The sequence below is a fragment of the Oncorhynchus mykiss genome, chromosome 15 (assembly GCF_013265735.2).
Source record: "Oncorhynchus mykiss isolate Arlee chromosome 15, USDA_OmykA_1.1, whole genome shotgun sequence".
In the NCBI taxonomy this organism is placed as follows: domain Eukaryota; kingdom Metazoa; phylum Chordata; class Actinopteri; order Salmoniformes; family Salmonidae; genus Oncorhynchus; species Oncorhynchus mykiss.
The window spans coordinates 15,207,497-15,229,484 of record NC_048579.1 but is presented as its reverse complement, the minus strand read 5'-3'; the positions used below and the strand labels follow the sequence as shown (position 1 = coordinate 15,229,484).

Below are 21,988 nucleotides of genomic sequence, written 5' to 3'. Positions count from 1 at the left end.
CCTAGAATCCTAGAATCAATTTGTGATCATTTGAGATTATGAAAGGTTTTAAAATATTGGTGTAAGAAAATACTAAATTGGAGTTCCTCTGTAAGATATATCTCAGGTGCAGATTACCCAGTTCCTCTGTAAGATATATCTCAGGTGCAGATTACCCAGTTCCTCTGTAAGATATATCTCAGGTGCAGATTACCCAGTTCCTCTGTAAGATATATCTCAGGTGCAGATTACCCAGTTCCTCTGTAAAATATATCTCAGGTGCAGATTACCCAGTTCCTCTGTAAGATATATCTCAGGTGCAGATTACCCAGTTCCTCTGTAAGATATATCTCAGGTGCAGATTACCCAGTTCCTCTGTAAGATATATCTCAGGTGCAGATTACCCAGTTCCTCTGTAAGATATATCTCAGGTGCAGATTACCCAGTTCCTCTGTAAGATATATCTCAGGTGCAGATTACCCAGTTCCTCTGTAAGATATATCTCAGGTGCAGATTACCCAGTTCCTCTGTAAGATATATCTCAGGTGCAGATTACCCAGTTCCTCTGTAAGATATATCTCAGGTGCAGATTACCCAGTTCCTCTGTAAGATATATCTCAGGTGCAGATTACCCAGTTCCTCTGTAAAATATATCTCAGGTGCAGATTACCCAGTTCCTCTGTAAAATATATCTCAGGTGCAGATTACCCAGTGGTAATCCTCTAGGAATGATGGAGAATAGGATGGACAGTTAATGAATGGTGGGATGGTTTTAAGAATGAGTATTGAGTGTTAAAGTGGGATTGAAATAGATTCAATTGTGTGGGTTGTTTGCATTGATCTACACACAATCCTCCATAATGTCAAAGTGAAAATGGTTTTTATTTGTATTTTTTACAAATGTTAACAAATGAAATAACTCAAATATAGTAGTTTCATAAGTATTCACCCCCTTTGTTTAGGCAAACAGAAATTAGTTCAGGTGTACAATGTGGCTTAACAAATCACATAATCATTTACAAGGACTCATAGGGATTGAAAACATAGGGATTGACATCATTCAATCAATCATTAGCTTCGTTACATTAGCTGATGTAACGAAGTGCTACAGAAACCCAGCCTAAAACCCCAAACAGCAAGCAATGCAGATGTAGAAGTCACGGTGCCTAGGAAAAACTCCATAGAAAGGCAGGGACCTAGGAGGAAACTTAGGATTCATACATTTTAAATGACTAACCCTTCCTCTGTCCCCCATGCATACAACATCTGGAAGGTCCCTCAGTCAAGTATTGAGATTCAAGCACAGATTCAACTACAAAGACCAGGGAGCTTTTCAAAAACCTCAAAGCAGAGCAGTGATTGGTAAATGGATAACAATAACAAATCAGACATTTAATATCTCTACGCATTGTCAAGTAAATAATTATATTGTGGATTGGTATTTGGTATTTTATTAGGATCCCCATTAGTTTTTGCGAATGCAACAGCTACTACAACAGAACATTATTAGACAAGAACAGCTCAAAGACAGAACTATATACATTTTTTTAAAGCACATGTAGCCTACATATCAATGAAAACACACAAACTATCTAGGTCAAATAGAGGAGAGGCGTTGTGCCACGAGGTGTTGCTTTATCTGTTTTTTGAAACCAGGTTTGCTGTTTATTTGAGCAATATGAAATGGAAGTTCTATGCAATAAGGGCTCTATATAATACTGTACGCTTTTTCTTTCATTTGTTCTGGATTTGGGGGCTATGAAAAGACCCCTGGTGATTTGGGGACTATGAAAAGACCCCTGGTGATTTTGGGACTATGAAAAGACCCCTGGTGATTTTGGGACTATGAAAAGACCCCTGGTGATTTGGGGACTATGAAAAGACCCCTGGTGATTTGGGGACTATGAAAAGACCCCTGGTGATTTGGGGACTATGAAAAGACCCCTGGTGATTTGGGGACTATGAAAAGACCCCTGGTGATTTGGGGACTATGAAAAGACCCCTGGTGATTTGGGGACTATGAAAAGACCCCTGGTGATTTGGGGACTATGAAAAGACCCCTGGTGATTTGGGGACTGTGAAAAGACCCCTGGTGGCATGTCTGGTGGGATAAGTGTGTGTGTCAGAGCTGTGTGGAAATTGACTATGCAGACAATTTGTGATTTTCAACACATTAATGTTTCTAATGAAAAGAAGAAGTGATGCAGCCAGTTTCTCCTCACCTCTTAGCCAAGAGAGACTGGCTGCATAGTATTTATATCATCCCTCTGATTACAATTAAGAGCAAAACGTGTCGCTCTGTTCTGGGCCAGCTGCAGCTTAAGGGTATTATTTTTAAGAATAATGGGCAAATACAGTCCAGGTGTGAGAAGCTCTTAGAGACTTACCCAAGATGACTCACAGCTCTTAGAGACTTACCCAAGATGACTCACAGCTCTTAGAGAGTTACCCAAGATGACTCACAGCTCTTAGAGACTTACCCAAGATGACTCACAGCTCTTAGAGACTTACCCAAGATGACTCAGCTCTTAGAGACTTACCCAAGATGACTCACAGCTCTTAGAGACTTACCCAAGATGACTCACAGCTGTAATCACAGCCAAAGGTGTTTCTGACATGTATTGAATATGAATCTAATTAAGGAATATTAGTATTTCCTTTATCGTAAAAAAAAAATCCACTTTGACATTAAGAGTATTTTGTGTAGATCATTGACAAAACAAATCCCACTTTGTAATGTGAAGAAATCTAGGGGGGGAATACTTCTGATACCCATTGTATGAAGACAAATACCACCTCTACATGCTACTGTGCATAGATGAACAATGTCTGCTGACATACTGCTATAGACACTCACTACTGACAAGACTACAACAGGAAAGCAATCCAGCATTAAATGAGGATGATGATGATGAGGATGATAATGATGGTAGGTATTATTATGGCATAATAAGGATGATGATGAGGATGATGGTGGTGGTGGTGATGAGGATTATGATGATGATCATGGTAGGTATTATTATGGCATAATGAGGATGATGATGAGGATGATGGTGATGATGAGGATTATGATGATGATGATGATGGTAGGCATTATTATGGCATAATAAGGATGATGATGAGGATGATGGTGGTGGTGATGATGAGGATGATGATGGTACGTATTATTATGGCATAATAAGGATGAGGATGATGGTGGTGATGAGGATGATGGTGGTGGTGGTGATGAGGATGGTGGTGATGATGAGGATGATGGGGATGAGGATGATGGTAGGTATTATTATGGCATAATAAGGATGATGGTGAAGATGAGGATGATGGTAGGTATTATTATGGCATAATAAGGATGATGGTTAGGATGAGGATGAGGGTGGTGGTGAGGATGATGAGGATGATGGTGAGGATGAGGATGATGAGGATGAGGATGATGGTACGTATTATTATGGCATAATAAGGATGAGGATGATGGTGGTGATGAGGATGATGAGGATGATGGTGATGATGATGATGGTATGATTACGGCATAATAAGGATGATGATGATGATGAAGATAGCGATCACAATAGCGATGATAAGCTCCGCTGTTCCTCCTGCAGCACACAGCTGTGGAACAAACACACTTGAAATCCGGCTAGCCATGACTTCACTATGTCAACACAGTTGAGCTGAGCCCTGTCCCTCTCTTCCTCCAAGGTGTGTGTCCCCCCCGTCCTCCTCAATGTGGAGCCCCGTAAAAGAGAGGGCCCCCGGCACTTCCACACACAACCACATCCTGAGTGTCACACACAGACAAGAAGTCCTCCAGGGGAAGAATAAGGTGAGCACACCATCAGTGGAGCGGGTAGACAGAGACACAGAGGGAGGGGCTGTGATTATAAACACCTTCCCCAGAGAGACTCGTAGCACACTGACACAGCCATGATGGATTACACACACACACACACACACACACACACATACACGCACGCACGCACGCACGCACACACACACACACGCACACACACACACACACACACATGCACACACACATGCACACACACATACACACACACACACACGCACACATACACACACACACACACACACACACACACACACACACATATACACACACACACGCACACGCACACATACACACACACACACACACACACAGATACATGGCACCATCATACATGTATATCAACAACCATTTAATCAAACACTTTAATCAAGCACCCAAACACTACAGATATCGTATACATAGAGATGGTAGTGCAACAATTAATCTCACTCTCTCTCTCACACACGCACACACACACACACTTAGTGAAATCAAATCAAATTGTATTGGTCGCATACACATGTTTAGCAGATGTTATTGCGGGGGCAGTGAAATGCTTGTGTCCATGCTCCAGTAGCGCAGTAATATTTAACAATACACAACAATCTAAAGTAAATTAATGGAATTAAGAAATATAGAAATATTAGGACAAGCAATGTCGGAGTCCGGAGTATACAGTGCATTCAGAAAATATTCAGACCCCTTTCCACATTTTGTTACCAAGTGCGCTGTCATACAGCCTTATTCTAAAATTCATTAACTAGATTTTTTCCCTCATTAATCTAGACACAATACCCCATAATGACAAAGAAAAAACTGTTTTTTAGAAATGTTTGCAAATGTATAAAAAATAAAAAACTTTCAGACCCTTTACTCAGTACTTTGTGGAAGCACCTTTGGCAGCGATTACAGCCTTGAGTCTTGGCACACCTGTATTTGTTTGGCACATCTGTATTTGGGCAGTTTCTCCCATTTTTCACTGCAGATTCTCTCAAGCTCTGTCAGGTTGGATGGGGAGCGTCGCTGCAGAGCTATTCCCAGGTCTCTCCAGAGATGTTCAAGTCCGGGCTCTGGATGGGCCACTCTAGGACATTCAGAGCCTTTTCCTGAATCCACTCCTGTGTTGTCTTGGCTGTGCGCTTAGGGTCGTTGTCCTGTTGGAAGGTGAACCTTCGCCCCAGTCAGAGGTCCTGAGCGCACTGGAGCAGGTTTTCATCTAGGATCTCTCTGCACTTTGCTCCGTTCATCTTTCCCTCGATCCTGACTGGCCTCCAAATCAAATCAAATTCTATTTGTCACATGCCCCGAATTACTTACTTACAAGCCCTTAACCAACAATGCAGTTTTAAGAAAATACCCCCCAAAAAGTAAGAGATAAAAATAACTAATAATTAAAGAGCAGCAGTAAAATAACAATAGCGAGGCTTTATACAAGGGGTACCGCTACAGAGTCAATGTGCGGGGGCACCGGTGTCGAGGTAGTATGTACAGTGCCTTGCGAAAGTATTCGGCCCCCTTGAACTTTGCGACCTTTTGCCACATTTCAGGCTTCAAACATAGAGATATAAAACTGTATTTTTTTGTGAAGAATCAACAACAAGTGGGACACAATCATGAAGTGGAACGACATTTATTGGATATTTCAAACTTTTTTAACAAATCAAAAACTGAAAAATGGGGCGTGCAAAATGAGGATGAGGGCCTGTTCGGGTGTTTGGAGTATATCATTCCTGTCCGACCCAATTAAGAAAAACTATTTGAGCCTCCCGGGTGGCGCAGTGGTTAAGGGCGCTGTACTGCAGCGCCAGCTGTGCCATCAGAGTCCCTGGGTTCGCGCCCAGGCTCTGTCGTAACCGGCCGCGACCGGGAGGTCCGTGGGGCGACGCACAATTGGCCTAGCGTCGTCCGGGTTAGGGAGGGATTGGTCGGTAGGGATCTCCTTGTCTCATCGCGCACCAGCGACTCCTGTGGCGGGCCGGGCGCAGTGCGCACTAGCCAAGGTTGCCAGGTGCACGGTGTAGCCTCCGACACATTGGTGCGGCTGGCTTCCGGGTTGGATGAGCGCTGTGTTAAGAAGCAGTATGGCTGGTTGGGTTGTGTATCGGAGGACGCATGACATTCAGCCTTCGTCTCTCCCGAGCCCGTACGGGAGTTGTAGCAATGAGACAAGATAGTAGCTACTACAACAATTGGATACCACGAAATTGGGGAGAAAAAGGGTAAAAAAAAATTAAAAGAAAAAGAAAAAAAAAAGATTTGTCCAATTCGAGGTGAGTAATCGCAGTTCTGATGTCCAGAAGCTCTTTTCGGTCATAAGAGCAACAACATTATGTACAAAATAAGTTACAAACAATGCGAAAAAACGAACAAAATAGCATGATTGGTTAACAGCCAATAAAATGGAAGCCATCCTCTCCGGCGCCATCTTCACTGAGAGTCCTTTAGGTGACTTTTGGCGTACTCCAAGTGCGCTGTCATGAGTCTTTTACTGAGGAGTGGCTTCTGTCTGGCCACTCTACCATAAAGGCCTGATTGGTGGAGTGCTGCAGAGATGGTTGTCCTTCTGGAAGGTTCTCCCATCTCCACAGAGGAACTCTGGAGCTCTGCCAGAGTGACCATCGGGTTCTTTGTCACCTCCCTGACCAAGGTACTTCTCCCCCAATTGCTCAGTTTGGCCGGGCGGCCAGCTCTAGGAAGAGTCTTGGTGGTTCCAAACTTCCTCCATTTAAAAAATAATGGCTGCCACTGTGTTCTTGGGGATCTTCAATGCTACATAAATGTTTTGGTACCCTTCCCCAGATCTGTGCTTCGACACAATCCTGTCTCGGAGCTCTACAGACAATTCATTCGACCTCATGGGTTGGTTTATGCTCTGAAATGCACGGTCAACTGTGGGACCTTGTATAGACAGGTGTGTGCCTTTCCAAATCAGGTTCAATCAATTTAATTTATCACAGGTGGACTCCAATGAAGTTGTAGAAACATCTCAAGGATGATCAATGAGACAGGATGCACCTGAGCTCAATTTAGAGTGTCATAGCAAAGGGTTTGAATAATTATGTAAATAAGGTATTTCTGTTTTTTATTTTTTATTAATGTGCAAACATTTCTAAAAACCTGTTTTTGTGCTTCGTCATTGTGGGATATTGTGTGTCATCAAGGTCATCAATCACCCGAGCCACGGCCTGTTCACCCCGCTACCATCCAGAAGGCGAACTCAGTGCAGGTTCATCAAAGCTGTGACCAAGAGACTGAAAAACAGCTGTTAAATAGCCATCACTAGCCGGCTACCACCGGTTTAATAATCCCTGTACCTTAGAGGCTGCTGCCCTATATACATAGACATGGAATCACTGGTCACTTTAATAATGAAACACTAGTCACTTTAATAATGTTTACGTACTGCTTTACTCATTTCATATATACTGTATTCTATTCTATTGTATTTTAGCCAATGCCATTCCGACATTGTTCATCTTAATATTTCTTAATTCTGCTCTTTTACTTGAAGATGTGTGTGTATAGTTGTGTATTGTTAGATACTACTGCACTGTTGGAGCTAGGAACACAAGCATTTCGATACACCCACAATAACATCTGCTAAATATGTGTATGTGATCAATACAACTTTATTTTCTTATATTCTTAGGTACAGGAACAATGGGGGACATTTTGAAGCCAGTGGGGACAGCAGACTGGGATAGGGAGAGATTGACTATGTCTGTAAACACTCCAGCCAGCTGGTCTGTGCATATTCTGAGTACGCGGCTAGGGATGCTGTCTGATGGTAGTGTAGGGTAGGGTTAATGGAGAGTGTGTAATGTGTTTAGCTTCCCTGTGGTCTGGAGGTGGGCAGTAGGGCTGGTTCACATACCTCTATTGTCTTCTCAATGGAAAATGTCAAATGTGACCTCTGTTATCGGTGGCAGCAGAGGTAAAGTGTGTGGCTGTGTGTGTGTGTGTGTGTGTGTGTGTGTGTGTGTGTGTGTGTGTGTGTGTGTGTGTGTGTGTGTCTGTGTGTGTGTGTGTGTGTGTGTGTGTGTGTGTGTGTGTGTGTGTGTGTGTGTGTGTGTGTGTGTGTGTGTGTGTGTGTGGCTGTTTGTGGGTGTGTGTGTGTGTGTGTGTGTGTGTGTGTGTGTGTGTGTGTGTGTGTGTGGCTGTGTGTGTATGTGTGTGTGTGTGTGTGTTTCCCACAGACCGTGGGGGTTTTGATGGTTGCTGAGGCGTTTGTGTCCGGCGTGTATCGCTGTATTGCCTCTAGTTCTGTGGGCAAGGATGAGCTGGACATGCCCTTCTATATAACAGGTACAGTACAATGACTTCACACCACAAACTACATCCATCATTATGACTTGCAGTATAGTACTACCAGTATGTGCACCATTGAATACATTAGTGTATACAGATGTAGGATCTTAATTTGATCACTCTTTTGTTACCAAAACGTTCCTGCACTACAGGAAATGCAAACTTGTAGTGTATTCAAGGTATAAAAAGGAAAATTATTCTACATTTTGTAATTTCCAGTTTATAATGTCAGACTTGATTTACCCTTACAAAAAATGTATCAACCCCTACAAAAAAAATGTCCATTCATTACAATCCACATAATAATTCCATTTCCTATTCCTGCGGATTATTTTTCTGCTGTTGCAAACTGTCTCAAATTAAGATCCTACATCTGTAGATGTGTCACAATGTAAAATCTATCAATGACTAACTATGTCTCACCCATCTCTCCCAGTCTCTTCCTCTTTCTCATTTAATTCACTCTATCTCTTTCTCTTCCTCTTGTCCTTTGTTTCTCTCACTGTCTCAATTCCTCCCCCACTCTTTCTGAGTCACTGTGATGTCCATCTAAAATCAAACACATTGATGATTGTGTGTGTGGATTTTTGTGTGGATATACCAGTCAAAAGTTTGGACACATCTACTCATTTAAGGGTTTTTCTTTATTTTTACTATTTTCTACATTGCAGAATAATAGTGAAGACATCAGAACTATAAAATAACACATATGGAATCATGTAGTAACCAAAAAAGTGTTAAACAAATCAACATCTAATTCATATTTGAAATTCATCAAAGTAGCCACCCGTTGCCTTGATGACAGCTTTGCATACTGTTGGCATTCTCTCAACCAGCTTCATGTGGTAGTCACCTGGAATGCATTTCAACAGGTGTGCCTTGTTAAAAGTTAATTTGTGGAATTTATTTCCTTCTTAAAGCCATCTCGGCTCCATCATTCATTGAATCAGATGGCTCATTTATCACAAAAACCCACTGATATTGCCAACTACTTTAATGACCTTTTCATTGGAAAGATAAACAAACTTAGGGATGATATTCCAGCAACAAACACTGACACTACACATCCAAGTATATCTGACCAAATTAGTAAAGAGAAGAATTGTACTTTTGAATTCCATAAAGCCAGTGTGGAAGAGGTGAAAAAACTATTGTTGTCTATCAACAATGACAAGCCACTGGGGTCTGACAATCTGGATGGAAAATTACTGAGGAAAATAGCGGACAATATTGCCACTCCTATTTGCCTCATCTTCAATCTAAGCCTACTAGAAAGTGTGTGCTCTCAGGCCTGGAGGGAAGCTAAAGTCATTCCGCTACCCAAGAATAGTAAAGCCCACCTTACTGGCTCAAATAGCCGACCAAACAGCCTGTTACCAACCCTTAGTAACAACCCTTCTGGAAAAAATTGTGTTTGACCAGATACAATGCAATTTCACAGTAAACAAATTGGCAACAGACTTTCAGCACACATATGGGGATGGACACTCAACAAGCATGGCACTTACACAAATGATTGTTTATTGGCTGAGAGGAATTGATAAGAAAATGATTGTGGGGGCTGTCTTGTTAGACTTCAGTGCAGCTTTTGACATTATCGATCATTGTCTGCTGCTGGAAAAACATATGTGTTATGGCTTTACACCCCCTTACTTTTCTGACAGAACACAGAGGGTGTTCTTAATGGAAGCCTCTCAAACATAATCCCGTTAGAAGCAGGAATTCCCCAGGGTAGCTGTTTAGGCCCCTTGCTTTTTTTCAATCTTTCTAACGACATTCCACTGGCTTTGAGTTAGGCCAGTGTGTCTATGTATGCGGATGACTCAACACTATACACGTCAGCTACTACAGCAACTGAAATGACTGTAACACTTAACAAAGAGCTGCAGTTAGTTTCGGAATGGGTAGCAAGGAATAAGTTAGTCCTAAATATTTCCAAAACTAAAAGCATTGTATTTGGGACAAAACATTCACTAAACCTTAACCTCAACTACATATCGTAATGAATGATGTGGAAATTGAGCAAGTTGAGGTGACTAAACTGCTTGGAGTAACCCTGGATTGTAAACTGTCATGGTCAAAACATATTGACACAACAGTAGCTAAAATGGGGAGAAGTCTGTCCATGATAAAGCGCTGTGCTGCCTTCTTAACAACACTATCAACAAGGCAGGTCCTACAGGCCCTGGTTTAGTCACATCTGGACTACTGTTCAGTCGTGTGGTCAGGTGCCACAAACAGGGACTTGAGAAAATTGCAGTTGGCTCAGAACAGGGCAGCACGGCTGGCCCTTAAAAGTACACGGAGAGCTAACATTAATGACATGCATGTCAATCTCTCATGGCTCAAAGTGGAAGAGAGATTAACTTCCTCATTACTTGTTTTTGTAAGAGGTGTTGACAAGCTGAATGTACCAAGCTGTCTGTTTAAAATACTAGCACACAGCTCGGACACCCCATGCATACCCCACAAGACATGCCACCAGAGGTCTCTTCATAGTCCCTAAGTCCAGATCAGACTATGGGAGGCGCACAGTACTACATAGAGCCATGACTACATGGAACTCTAATCCACACCAGGTAACTGATGCAGCAGTAAAATGTATATTTAAAAACAAGGTAAAAATACACCTTATGGAACAGTGGGGACTGTGAGTAACATAAACAAAGGTACTGACACATGCATACACACACATGATAACATACGCACTATACACACACGTACACAAGGATTTTGTGTTGTAGATATGTGCCTAGTATGGGCCTGAGGGCACACTTAGTGTGTTGTGAGTTCTGTTATGAATGTATTGTAATGTTTTTAAAATTGTATAACTGCCTTCATTTTGCTTGACCCCGGATCCATAATAATTACAAATAAATACAAATGCAAATGAGTTTGAGCCAATCAGTTGTTTTGTGACAGGTTAGGGGTGCTATAGAGAAGATAGCCCAACTTGTTAAAAGACCAACTCCATATTATGGCAAAAACAGCTCAAATAAGCAAGGAGAAACAACAGTCCATCATTACTTTAAGACATGAAGGTCAGTCAATACAGAACATTTTAAGAAGTTTGAAAGTTTCTTCAAGTGCAGTCGCAAAAACCATCAAGCATTATGATGAAACTGGCTCTCATGAGGACCGCCACAGGAAAGGAAGACCCAGAGTTACCTCTGCTGCAGAGGATAAGTTCATTAGAGTTACCAGCCTCAGAAATTGCAGCTCAAATTACTGCTTCACAGAGTTCAAATAACAGACGCATCTCAACACCAACTGTTCAGAGGAGACTGTGTGAATTAGGCCTTTGTGGTTGAATTGCTGCAAATAAACCACTACTAAAGGACACCAATAAGAAGAAGAGACTTGCTTGGGCCAAGAAACACGAGCAATGGACATTAGACCGATGGAAATCTGTCTTTTGGTCTGAGGAGTCCAAATTTTAGATTTTTGGTTCAAACCGCCATGGCTTTGTGAGATGCAGAGTAGGTGAACGGACGATCTCCGCGTGTGGTTCAAACCATGAAGCATAGAGGAGGAGGTGTGATGGTGTGGGGGTGCTTTGCTGGTGACACTGTCTGTGATTTATTTAGAATTCAAGGTACACTTAATCAGCGTGGCTACCACAGCATTCTGCAGCGATACGCCATCCATTCTGGTTTGGGCTTAGTGGGACTCTCATTTGTTTTTCAACAGGACAATGATCTAACACATCTCCAGGCTGTGTAAGGGCTATTTGACCAAGAAGGAGAGTGGTGGAGTGCTGCATCAGATGACCTGGCCTCCCCAATCACCCGACCACAACCCAATTGAGATGGTTTGGAATGAGTTAGACCGCGGAGTGAAGGAAAAGCAGCAAACAAGTGCTCAGCATATGTGGGAACTCCTTCAAGACTGTTGGAAAAGCATTCCGAGTGGCTACTTCGAAGAATCACTAATATTATATATTTTGATTACTACATGATTCCATATGTGTTATTTTATAGTTTTAATGTCTTCACTATTATTCTACAATGTAGAAAATAGTTTTTAAAAAATAAAGAAAAACACTTGAATGAGTAGTTGTGTCCAAACCTTTGACTGGTACTGTATGTCAATATGTTACAATAGAGATAGGACAGAGGTGGTTGGCGCTTTTCCCTTGTGTGTATTATCCCTGTCTGTGTGCTAGTGTGAGTTGGATCCTGTGTGTGTGTGCGTGAGTATGTGTTGTCTGCTGTGTATTTGTATTTGTGTCGCCCCGTGTGTGTGTTTGTGTTGTCCCCTGTGTATGTTACCCCTGTGTGTGTGTGTGTGTGTGTGTGTGTGTGTGTGTGTGTGTGTGTGTGTGTGTGTGTGTTGTCCCCTGTGTGTTTGTGTTGTCCCTTGTGTATGTTACCCCTGTATGTGTGTGTGTGTGTGTGTGTGTGTGTGTGTGTGTGTGTGTGTGTGTGTGTGTGTTGTCCCATGTGTGTGTTGTCCCCTGTGTGTGTGTGTTGTCCCCTGTGTGGGTGTATGTGTGTGTGTTGTCCCCTGTGTGTGTGTGTGTGTTGTCCCCTGTGTGTGTGTGTGAATGTGTGTTTTTGAGTGCAACAGGAACCTGGGGCTGTTATCGAGTCACTTCCCTGGGCCGCCAGGCCCTCTTTATTTCGGGAGACCTAGGGGTGTTCGGGAAAGATAAACACTATCTGCCATCAGGAAACCCTAGAGCCGTTTCCACAGGAAGTGTCAAATAGCTAGAGTAAATAAAAGGCCTTTTCACTGTATTTCTCTGGCTGCTTTTACCCACAATAGCTATTCAACATTGTCATCAAAGGTTAAGAAAATGGCGGCTTGGTCAACACTTGAGAGTAGGATTCAGATTCGTTGGAGGTCTAGTGAGATGGTGGGCAGGGAGGTTTGTCGTGGGGTTAAACAGGTTATCAGAGCTGTTTGTATAGAGAGGTATAGACCAGAGTGGCTTGAATAGGAACTGAATCTCTGCATCCCTCTCTCTCCCTTTCACTTTCTTTCCCTCTCTCCCTCTCTCCCACCTTCCCTCCTACCTTACCTCCCTTTCACTCTCTTTCCCTCCCTCCCTGCCTCCTTACCTCCCTTTAATTCTCTTTCCCTCCCTCCCTCCCTCCCTCCCTCCCTCCCTTACCTCCCTTTTTCTCTCTTTCCCTCCCTCCCTCCCTTTCTCTCTCTTTCCCTCCCTCCCTCCCTCCTACCTTACCACCCTAACACTCTCCCTCCATCCCTCCCTGCCTCCTACCTTACCACCCTAACACCCTCCCTCCCTCCTACCTTACCACCCTAACACTCTCCATCCCTCCCTCCCTCCCTCCTACCTTACCACCCTAACACTCTCCCTCCCTCCCTTTCACTCTCTTTCCCTCTCTCCCTCCCTTCCTCCTCCCTCCCTCTCTCCCTCCTTCCCTCCTACCTTACCTCCCTTTCACTCTCTTTCCCTCTCTCCCTCCTTACCTCCCATTCTCCCTCTCTATTTCCCTCTCTCCCTCCCCCCCTCTCTCCTTCTCCTCTCTCCCCCTCCCTCTCTGTCTCCCCCCTCCCTCCCTCTCACAGACGTCCCAGGAGGCTTCAGTGTGAGTCAGGAGGATGAGCCAAGGGAGGGAGGAGACCTACACCTCACCTGCGTAGCCAATAAGCACCTGTACACCAATTTTTCATGGCAACGGGTGACTGACCCAGCAGAGGCCACACCCCCGACCCCCTCCCTGGGTGGTGAACTGTCCTCAGGAGAGGCCACACCCCCGACCCCCTCCCTGGGTGGTGAACTGTCCTCAGGAGAGGCCACACCCCCGACCCCCTCCCTGGGTGGTGACCTGTCCTCAGGAGAGTTTTCTGACACTCTGAGTCTATTGCTTAGCAACCTGACGGCGGGGGATTCTGGAACCTACCGCTGCTCCGCCAATCACCTGCTGACAGGACAGAACACACATCTGGACACACAGGTGGACGTCACAGGTGAGCCCTCTGACCTCTCACACAGGACCACTCTGATCATCATCATCATTACCATCATCATTACCGTCTTCATTATCATCATCGTTACAATCATCATTACCATTATCATCATCGTTACCATCATCGTTATCATTTTCATCATCATTACCATCATCATTTTCATCATCGTTACCATCATCATTATCATTTTCATCATCATTACCATCATCATTTTCATCATCGTTACATCATCATTATCATTTTCATCATCGTTACCATCATCATTTTCATCATCGTTACATCATCATTATCATTTTCATCATCGTTACATCATCATTATCATTTTCATCATCGTTACCATCATCATTTTCATCATCGTTACCATCATCATCATCATTTTCATCATCGTTACCATCATCATTATCATTTTCATCATCGTTACCATCATCATTTTCATCATCGTTACATCATCATCATCATTTTCATCATCGTTACCATCATCATCATCATTTTTATCATCATTACCATCATCATCATCATTTTCATCATCGTTACCATCATCATCATCATCATTTTCATCATCGTTACATCATCATTTTCATCATCGTTATCTTTACCATCATCGTTAACATCATAATTATCGTCGTCATTACCATCATCATTATCATCATTATTGTCATTACTATGACACATTCACTCATCCATGGACAAACAGGGTAATACTCATATCAACATACTCATAGACGTACTCACACCTGTCATTTCAACTCAGCAGAATTGCTTTGATGAATTTAATGGATTGGCGATGTCCCTTTACATTTTATGGGAATAACACCATTCCTTCAGCACCTGGTATGTACATAAACACTCACGTTCACACACAGTGATACACCTACACACACACAGTGATACACCTACACACACACAGTGATACACCTACACACACACAGTGATACACCTACACACACACAGTGATACACCTACACACACACACAGTGATACACCTACACACACAGTGATACACCTACACACACAGTGATACACCTACACACACACAGTGATACACCTACACACACACAGTGATACACCTACACACACACAGTGATACACCTACACACACAGTGATACACCTACACACACACAGTGATGCATCTACACACACACAGTGATACACCTACACACACACACAGTGATACACCTACACACACACACAGTGATACACCTCTTTCTCCCTGCCAGTCTGCTCTCCTGCTCTCTTTCTCCCTACCTGTCTGCTCTCCTGCTCTCTTTCTCCCTACCTGTCTGCTCCCCTGCTCTCTTTCTCCCTGTCCCAGTCTGCTCTCCTGCTGTCTTTCTCCCTGCCAGTCTGCTCTCCTGCTCTCTTTCTCCCTGTCCCAGTCTGCTCCCCTGCTCTCTTTTTCCCTGTCCCAGTCTGCTCTCCTGCTCTCTTTCTCCCTGTCCCAGTCTGCTCTCATGCTGTCTTTCTCCCTGCCAGTCTGCTCTCCTGCTCTCTTTCTCCCTGTCCCAGTCTGCTCCCCTGCTCTCTTTCTCCCTGTCCCAGTCTGCTCTCCTGCTCTCTTTCTCCCTGTCCCAGTCTGCTCCCCTGCTCTCTTTCTCCCTGCCTGTCTGCTCTCCTGCTCTCTTTCTCCCTGCACCTCTTTCTCCCTGCCAGTCTGCTCTCCTGCTCTCTCTCTCCCTGCCAGTCTGCTCTCCTGCTCTCTCTCTCCCTGCCAGTCTGCTCTCCTGCTCTCTTTCTCCCTGCCAGTCTGCTCTCATGCTCTCTTTCTCCCTGTCCCAGTCTGCTCTCCTGCTCTCTTTCTCCCTGTCCCAGTCTGCTCTCATGCTCTCTTTCTCCCTGTCCCAGTCTGCTCTCCTGCTCTCTTTCTCCCTGCCAGTCTGCTCTCCTGCTCTCTTTCTCCCTGCCAGTCTGCTCTCCTGCTCTCTTTCTCCCTGCCAGTCTGCTCTCCTGCTCTCTTTCTCCCTGCCAGTCTGCTCTCCTGTCCCAGTCTGCTCTCCTGCTCTCTTTCTCCATGTCCCAGTCTGCACTCCTGTCCCAGTCTGCTCTCCTGCTCTCTTTCTCCCTGTCCCAGTCTGCTCTCCTGTCCCAGGCTGCTCTCCTGCACTCTTTCTCCCTGCCAGTCTGCTCCCCTGCTCTCTTTCTCCCTGCCAGTCTGCTCTCCTGCTCTCTTTCTCCCTGTCCCAGTCTGCTCTCCTGCTCTCTTTCTCCCTGTCCCAGTCTGCTCCCCTGCTCTCTTTCTCCCTGCCTGTCTGCTCTCCTGCTCTCTTTCTCCCTGCACCTCTTTCTCCCTGCCAGTCTGCTCTCCTGCTCTCTCTCTCCCTGCCAGTCTGCTCTCCTGCTCTCTCTCTCCCTGCCAGTCTGCTCTCCTGCTCTCTTTCTCCCTGCCAGTCTGCTCTCATGCTCTCTTTCTCCCTGTCCCAGTCTGCTCTCCTGCTCTCTTTCTCCCTGTCCCAGTCTGCTCTCATGCTCTCTTTCTCCCTGTCCCAGTCTGCTCTCCTGCTCTCTTTCTCCCTGCCAGTCTGCTCTCCTGCTCTCTTTCTCCCTGCCAGTCTGCTCTCCTGCTCTCTTTCTCCCTGCCAGTCTGCTCTCCTGCTCTCTTTCTCCCTGCCAGTCTGCTCTCCTGTCCCAGTCTGCTCTCCTGCTCTCTTTCTCCATGTCCCAGTCTGCACTCCTGTCCCAGTCTGCTCTCCTGCTCTCTTTCTCCCTGTCCCAGTCTGCTCTCCTGTCCCAGGCTGCTCTCCTGCACTCTTTCTCCCTGCCAGTCTGCTCCCCTGCTCTCTTTCTCCCTGCCAGTCTGCTCTCCTGCTCTCTTTCTCCCTGTCCCAGTCTGCTCTCCTGCTCTCTTTCTCCCTGTCCCAGTCTGCTCTCCTGTCCCAGTCTGCTCTCCTGCTCTCTTTCTCCCTGCCAGTCTGCTCTCCTGCTCTCTTTCTCCCTGTCCCAGTCTGCTCTCCTGCTCTCTTTCTCCCTGTCCCAGTCTGCTCTCCTGTCCCAGTCTGCTCTCCTGCGCTCTTTCTCCCTGTCCCAGTCTGCTCTCCTGTCCCAGTCTGCTCTCCTGTCCCAGTCTGCTCTCCTGTCCCAGTCTGCTCTCCTGCTGTCTTTCTCCCTGCCAGTCTGCTCCCCTGCTCTCTTTCTCCCTGCACCTCTTTCTCCCTGTCTGTCTGCTCTCCTGCTCTCTTTCTCCCTGCCTGTCTGCTCCCCTGCTCTCTCTCTCCCTGCACCTCTTTCTTTCACGTGGGAATGCTCCCTCGTCAGGAGGAAGAGGACAATGGCACTTCCCACAATGCCACATTTACAGGCCCCTTCACAGGGCCAGAGGAACAATCAGCCAATCAGACACTGTCAAACCACGGACTCACAGACAATCATCAATTGTTCTCCTGGAGGAAGATATGGGAAACAACAATCAGTCCCACATTACTTAAGTCTCTTTTATTCATTTATTTTACTGCTGCTGCTCACCATACCTCAACGCATAAACTTCCTCTCAAAGACCCCCATGGGCTTTTAACTAGAGAGAGACAGCGAGAGGGGGGGCAGGGTGTCATCCAATTGTAGTCTTTGTCGTCTAGGTGGTGAGTCATGTTTCAAATTGAGTGGTTTTAAGGTTACTACTACAAACCCAAGAGGAACCCAGGTCAGCTGAAACACACACACATACACTCACACAGAAATGTGTCACTAACACACACATTGTGGTCAGAGCGTGGCAGGGGTCCAGGGACGGATGTCAAATATCCCTGCGTTCGATTTGTATAGAAAGAAAAGGAAAAACACTAATTCTATTCATGGGCCTACTGTATGACTGTTCATGGGCCTACTGTATGACTGTTCATGGGCCTTCTGTACGACTTATGACTCATCTGTTCTGTTCTCTTGACATTGAAGTAACTCAATATTTTGTGATACACACACACACACGCGCACACACACCCGTGCAAACAGACACACTCACACACAAACGCTCGCTCGCACACACACAAATCTCTCTCTCTCACATGCACACCTAATCACACACACACTCATGGTGTGTGTTTTCCCACAGTACTGGAGGCTCCGGTGCTGTTACAGAATCTGTCTGACTGCAGCGTGAACATCAGCAGCTCAGTGACACTCAGCTGCCGCGCCCACGGAGTGCCACGCCCATTCATCACATGGTACAAGGACCAACACACACTGCTTCAGGGATCAGGTGGGAGGCACAGTGATCTTACATCCCCGTCTTAACTATACTGAACAAAAATATAAACGCAACATGCAACAATTTCAACGATTTTGCTGAGATTACAGTTCATAAGGAAATCAGTCAATTGAAATAAATTCATTAGGCCCTAATCTATAGATTTCACATGACAGGGCAGAGGCGCAGCCATTGGTGGGCCTGGGAGGGCATAGGCCAACCCGCTGGGGAGCCAGGTCCAGCCAATCAGAATGAGTTTATCTCCACAAAACGTCTTTATTAGAGACAGAAGTACTCCTCAGCTGTCCGGGTGGCTGGTCTCAGACAATCCTGCAGGTGAAGAAGCCAGATGTAGAGGTCCTGGGCGCACTGCCAAATGGACGTACTGACAAATTCTCTAAAAACAACATTGGAAGCGGCTTATGGTAGAGAAATTAACATCTCTGGCAACAGCTCTGGTGAACATTCCTGCAGTCAGCATACCAATTGCACACTCCCTCAAAACTTGAGACATCTGTGGCATCGTGTTGTGTGACAAAACAGCACGTTTTTACCTTTGATTGTCCCGAGAACCATGTGCACCTGTGTAATGATTATGCTGTTTAATCAGCTTCTTGATATGCCACACCTGTCAGGTGGATGGATTATTTTGGCAAAGGAGAAACGCTCACTAACAAGGATGTAAACACATTTGTGCCCAAAATTTGAGACATATTTTTTTAACCTTTATTTAACTAGTTAAGAACAAATTCTTATTTTCAATGACGGCCTAGGAACAGTGGGTTAACTGTCTGTTCAGGGACAGAACAACAGATTTGTACCTTGTCAGCTCAGGGATTTGAACTTGCAACCTTCCGGTTACTAGTCCAACACTCTAACCACTAGGCTACCCTGCCGCTTGTTGTGCGTGTGGGACATTTCTGAGATCTTTAATTTCAGCTCTTGAAACATGGGAACTTTTACGTGTTGTGTTTATATTTTTGTTCACTATATATATGGGAATATTACAACAGTGAAAGTTGAGTTGCTTGGTGACTTGGAGTGTCAATAGTCTAAAATGACTTCCTCTCCTCCTCTTTCTCACTTCACCGGCACTGATCTGAATAAATCAGAATAAAGACAGGAAGATGAGAGAGGAATCCTCTTCAAACTGTTGAGAATGAGACTCCTGAAGTTGGTGTTGGGAAATGACTGTGACACGTTCTGTTTCTCATGTGCAGGTATCGTCATAGCACAAGGAGGCGAGAACCTCCACATTGACCGAATCACAGTGGAGGACCAGGGTCTGTACACCTGCCAGGCAACCAATGAGAGAGGCTCTGCTGAGAGCTCCGCCTACATCTGGGTTCACAGTAAGGATCCATTGACCAATAGTAACTGTGGAATAAACTCAACTCTCTCTCCTCTCTCGTTCTATAACCATCCAAGATGGTCTTCCATATTTGGTCATGTTGGTGCCTGTGGATAAACACTCTTGTGATAGCCGGGATGTGGGTGTTAAAGGGTACCAATGACAACCAATTAGATTATCAACCTTATACATATAACAGTCATCTAATCATGATCTACTATAACAAGGGTGAAGAGTAAAACCTCAGCTAATAGGGTCAGTATTAAAGACAAAACGAGACACTGCTTTAGATAGTGCTGCTATCCTTATACGTCTTGATTGATTTTCCCTTCTTTAGAGAGTCTTTGGTGCGTGACCCAGTCCTTTCCAGTAGAGGCTGGACTACAGTGTAAGTCACCCCTGTTTGAAGGACCCACTCACTGAGTAGCAGCTAGCGGAAGCTCCCTAGCCTGACCATGGAGAGGAGTGGCTCAGTGTTGTTGTGTTCTGATAAGTCAGGAAGGAAGCTCCCTAGCCTGACCATAGAGAGGAGTGGCTGAGTGTTGTTGTGTTCTGATAAGTCAGGAAGGAAGCTCCCTAGCCTGACCATGGAGAGGAGTGGCTGAGTGTTGTTGTGTTCTGATAAGTCAGGAAGGAAGCTCCCTAGCCTGACCATGGAGAGGAGTGGCTCAGTGTTGTTGTGTTCTGATAAGTCAGGAAGGAAGCTCCCTAGCCTGACCATGGAGAGGAGTGGCTGAGTGTTGTTGTGTTCTGATAAGTCAGGAAGGAAGCTCCCTAGCCTGACCATGGAGAGGAGTGGCTCAGTGTTGTTGTGTTCTGATAAATCAGAAAGGAAGCTGTCTCCCTTTTTGATTTCCCTCGGAAGCCCCACTCTGCTGCCCCGTAAACTGAGGCTATTTCTATATCTTCAGAAGCCCCCCTCTGCTGCCCCGTCAACTGAGGCTATTTCTATATCTTCAGAAGCCCCACTCTGCTGCCCCGTCAACTGAGGCTATTTCTATATCTTCAGAAGCCCCACTCTGCTGCCCCGTCAACTGAGGCTATTTCTATATCTTCTGAAGCCCCACTCTGCTGCCCCGTCAGCTGAGGCTATTTCTATATCTTCTGAAGCCCCACTCTGCTGCCCCGTCAGTTGAGGCTATTTCTATATCTTCAGAAGCCCCACTCTGCTGCCCCGTCAACTGAGGCTATTTCTATGTCTTCAGAAGCCCCACTCTGCTGCCCCGTAAACTGAGGCTATTTCTATATCTTCAGAAGCCCCACTCTGCTGCCCCATTAACTGAGGCTATTTCTATATCTTCAGAAGCCCCCCTCTGCTGCCCCGTCAACTGAGGCTATTTCTATATCTTCAGAAGCCCCACTCTGCTGCCCCGTCAACTGAGGCTATTTCTATATCTTCAGAAGCCCCACTCTGCTGCCCCGTCAACTGAGGCTATTTCTATATCTTCAGAAGCCCCACTCTGCTGCCCCGTCAACTGAGGCTATTTCTATATCTTCAGAAGCCCCACTCTGCTGCCCCGTCAACTGAGGCTATTTCTATATCTTCTGAAGCCCCACTCTGCTGCCCCGTCAGCTGAGGCTATTTCTATATCTTCTGAAGCCCCACTCTGCTGCCCCGTCAGCTGAGGCTATTTCTATATCTTCAGAAGCCCCACTCTGCTGCCCCGTCAACTGAGGCTATTTCTATATCTTCAGAAGCCCCACTCTGCTGCCCCGTCAACTGAGGCTATTTCTATATCTTCAGAAGCCCCACTCTGCTGCCCCGTCAACTGAGGCTATTTCTATATCTTCTGAAGCCCCACTCTGCTGCCCCGTCAGCTGAGGCTATTTCTATATCTTCTGAAGCCCCACTCTGCTGCCCCGTCAACTGAGGCTATTTCTATATCTTCAGAAGCCCCACTCTGCTGCCCCGTCAACTGAGGCTATTTCTATATCTTCTGAAGCCCCACTCTGCTGCCCCGTCAGCTGAGGCTATTTCTATATCTTCTGAAGCCCCACTCTGCTGCCCCGTCAGCTGAGGCTATTTCTATATCTTCAGAAGCCCCACTCTGCTGCCCCGTCAACTGAGGCTATTTCTATGTCTTCAGAAGCCCCACTCTGCTGCCCCGTCAACTGAGGCTATTTCTATATCTTCAGAAGCCCCACTCTGCTGCCCCGTCAACTGAGGCTATTTCTATGTCTTCAGAAGCCCCACTCTGCTGCCCCTTAAACTGAGGCTATTTCTATATCTTCAGAAGCCCCACTCTGCTGCCCCATTAACTGAGGCTATTTCTATATCTTCAGAAGCCCCACTCTGCTGCCCCGTAAACTGATGCTATTTTTATATCTTCAGAAGCCCCACTCTGCTGCCCCGTAAACTGAGGCTATTTCTATATCTTCAGAAGCCCCACTCTGCTGCCCCGTAAACTGAGG

General features: G+C 45.4%; 1 protein-coding gene across 2 annotated transcripts in view; it reads left to right on the top strand.

The window, feature by feature from the left end:
* The window catches only part of LOC110489662 (vascular endothelial growth factor receptor 1), a 75,667-nt gene that overhangs the window by 41,422 nt on the left and 12,257 nt on the right, over positions 1–21,988 (top strand). For both annotated transcript variants that reach the window (XM_036943824.1, XM_036943825.1), the window contains 5 exons: positions 3,673–3,796; positions 7,999–8,107; positions 13,649–14,050; positions 18,091–18,237; positions 19,446–19,577. In XM_036943824.1, the coding sequence (XP_036799719.1) occupies positions 3,673–3,796; positions 7,999–8,107; positions 13,649–14,050; positions 18,091–18,237; positions 19,446–19,577 (914 nt within the window). The remainder of the gene's footprint in view (positions 1–3,672; positions 3,797–7,998; positions 8,108–13,648; positions 14,051–18,090; positions 18,238–19,445; positions 19,578–21,988) is intronic.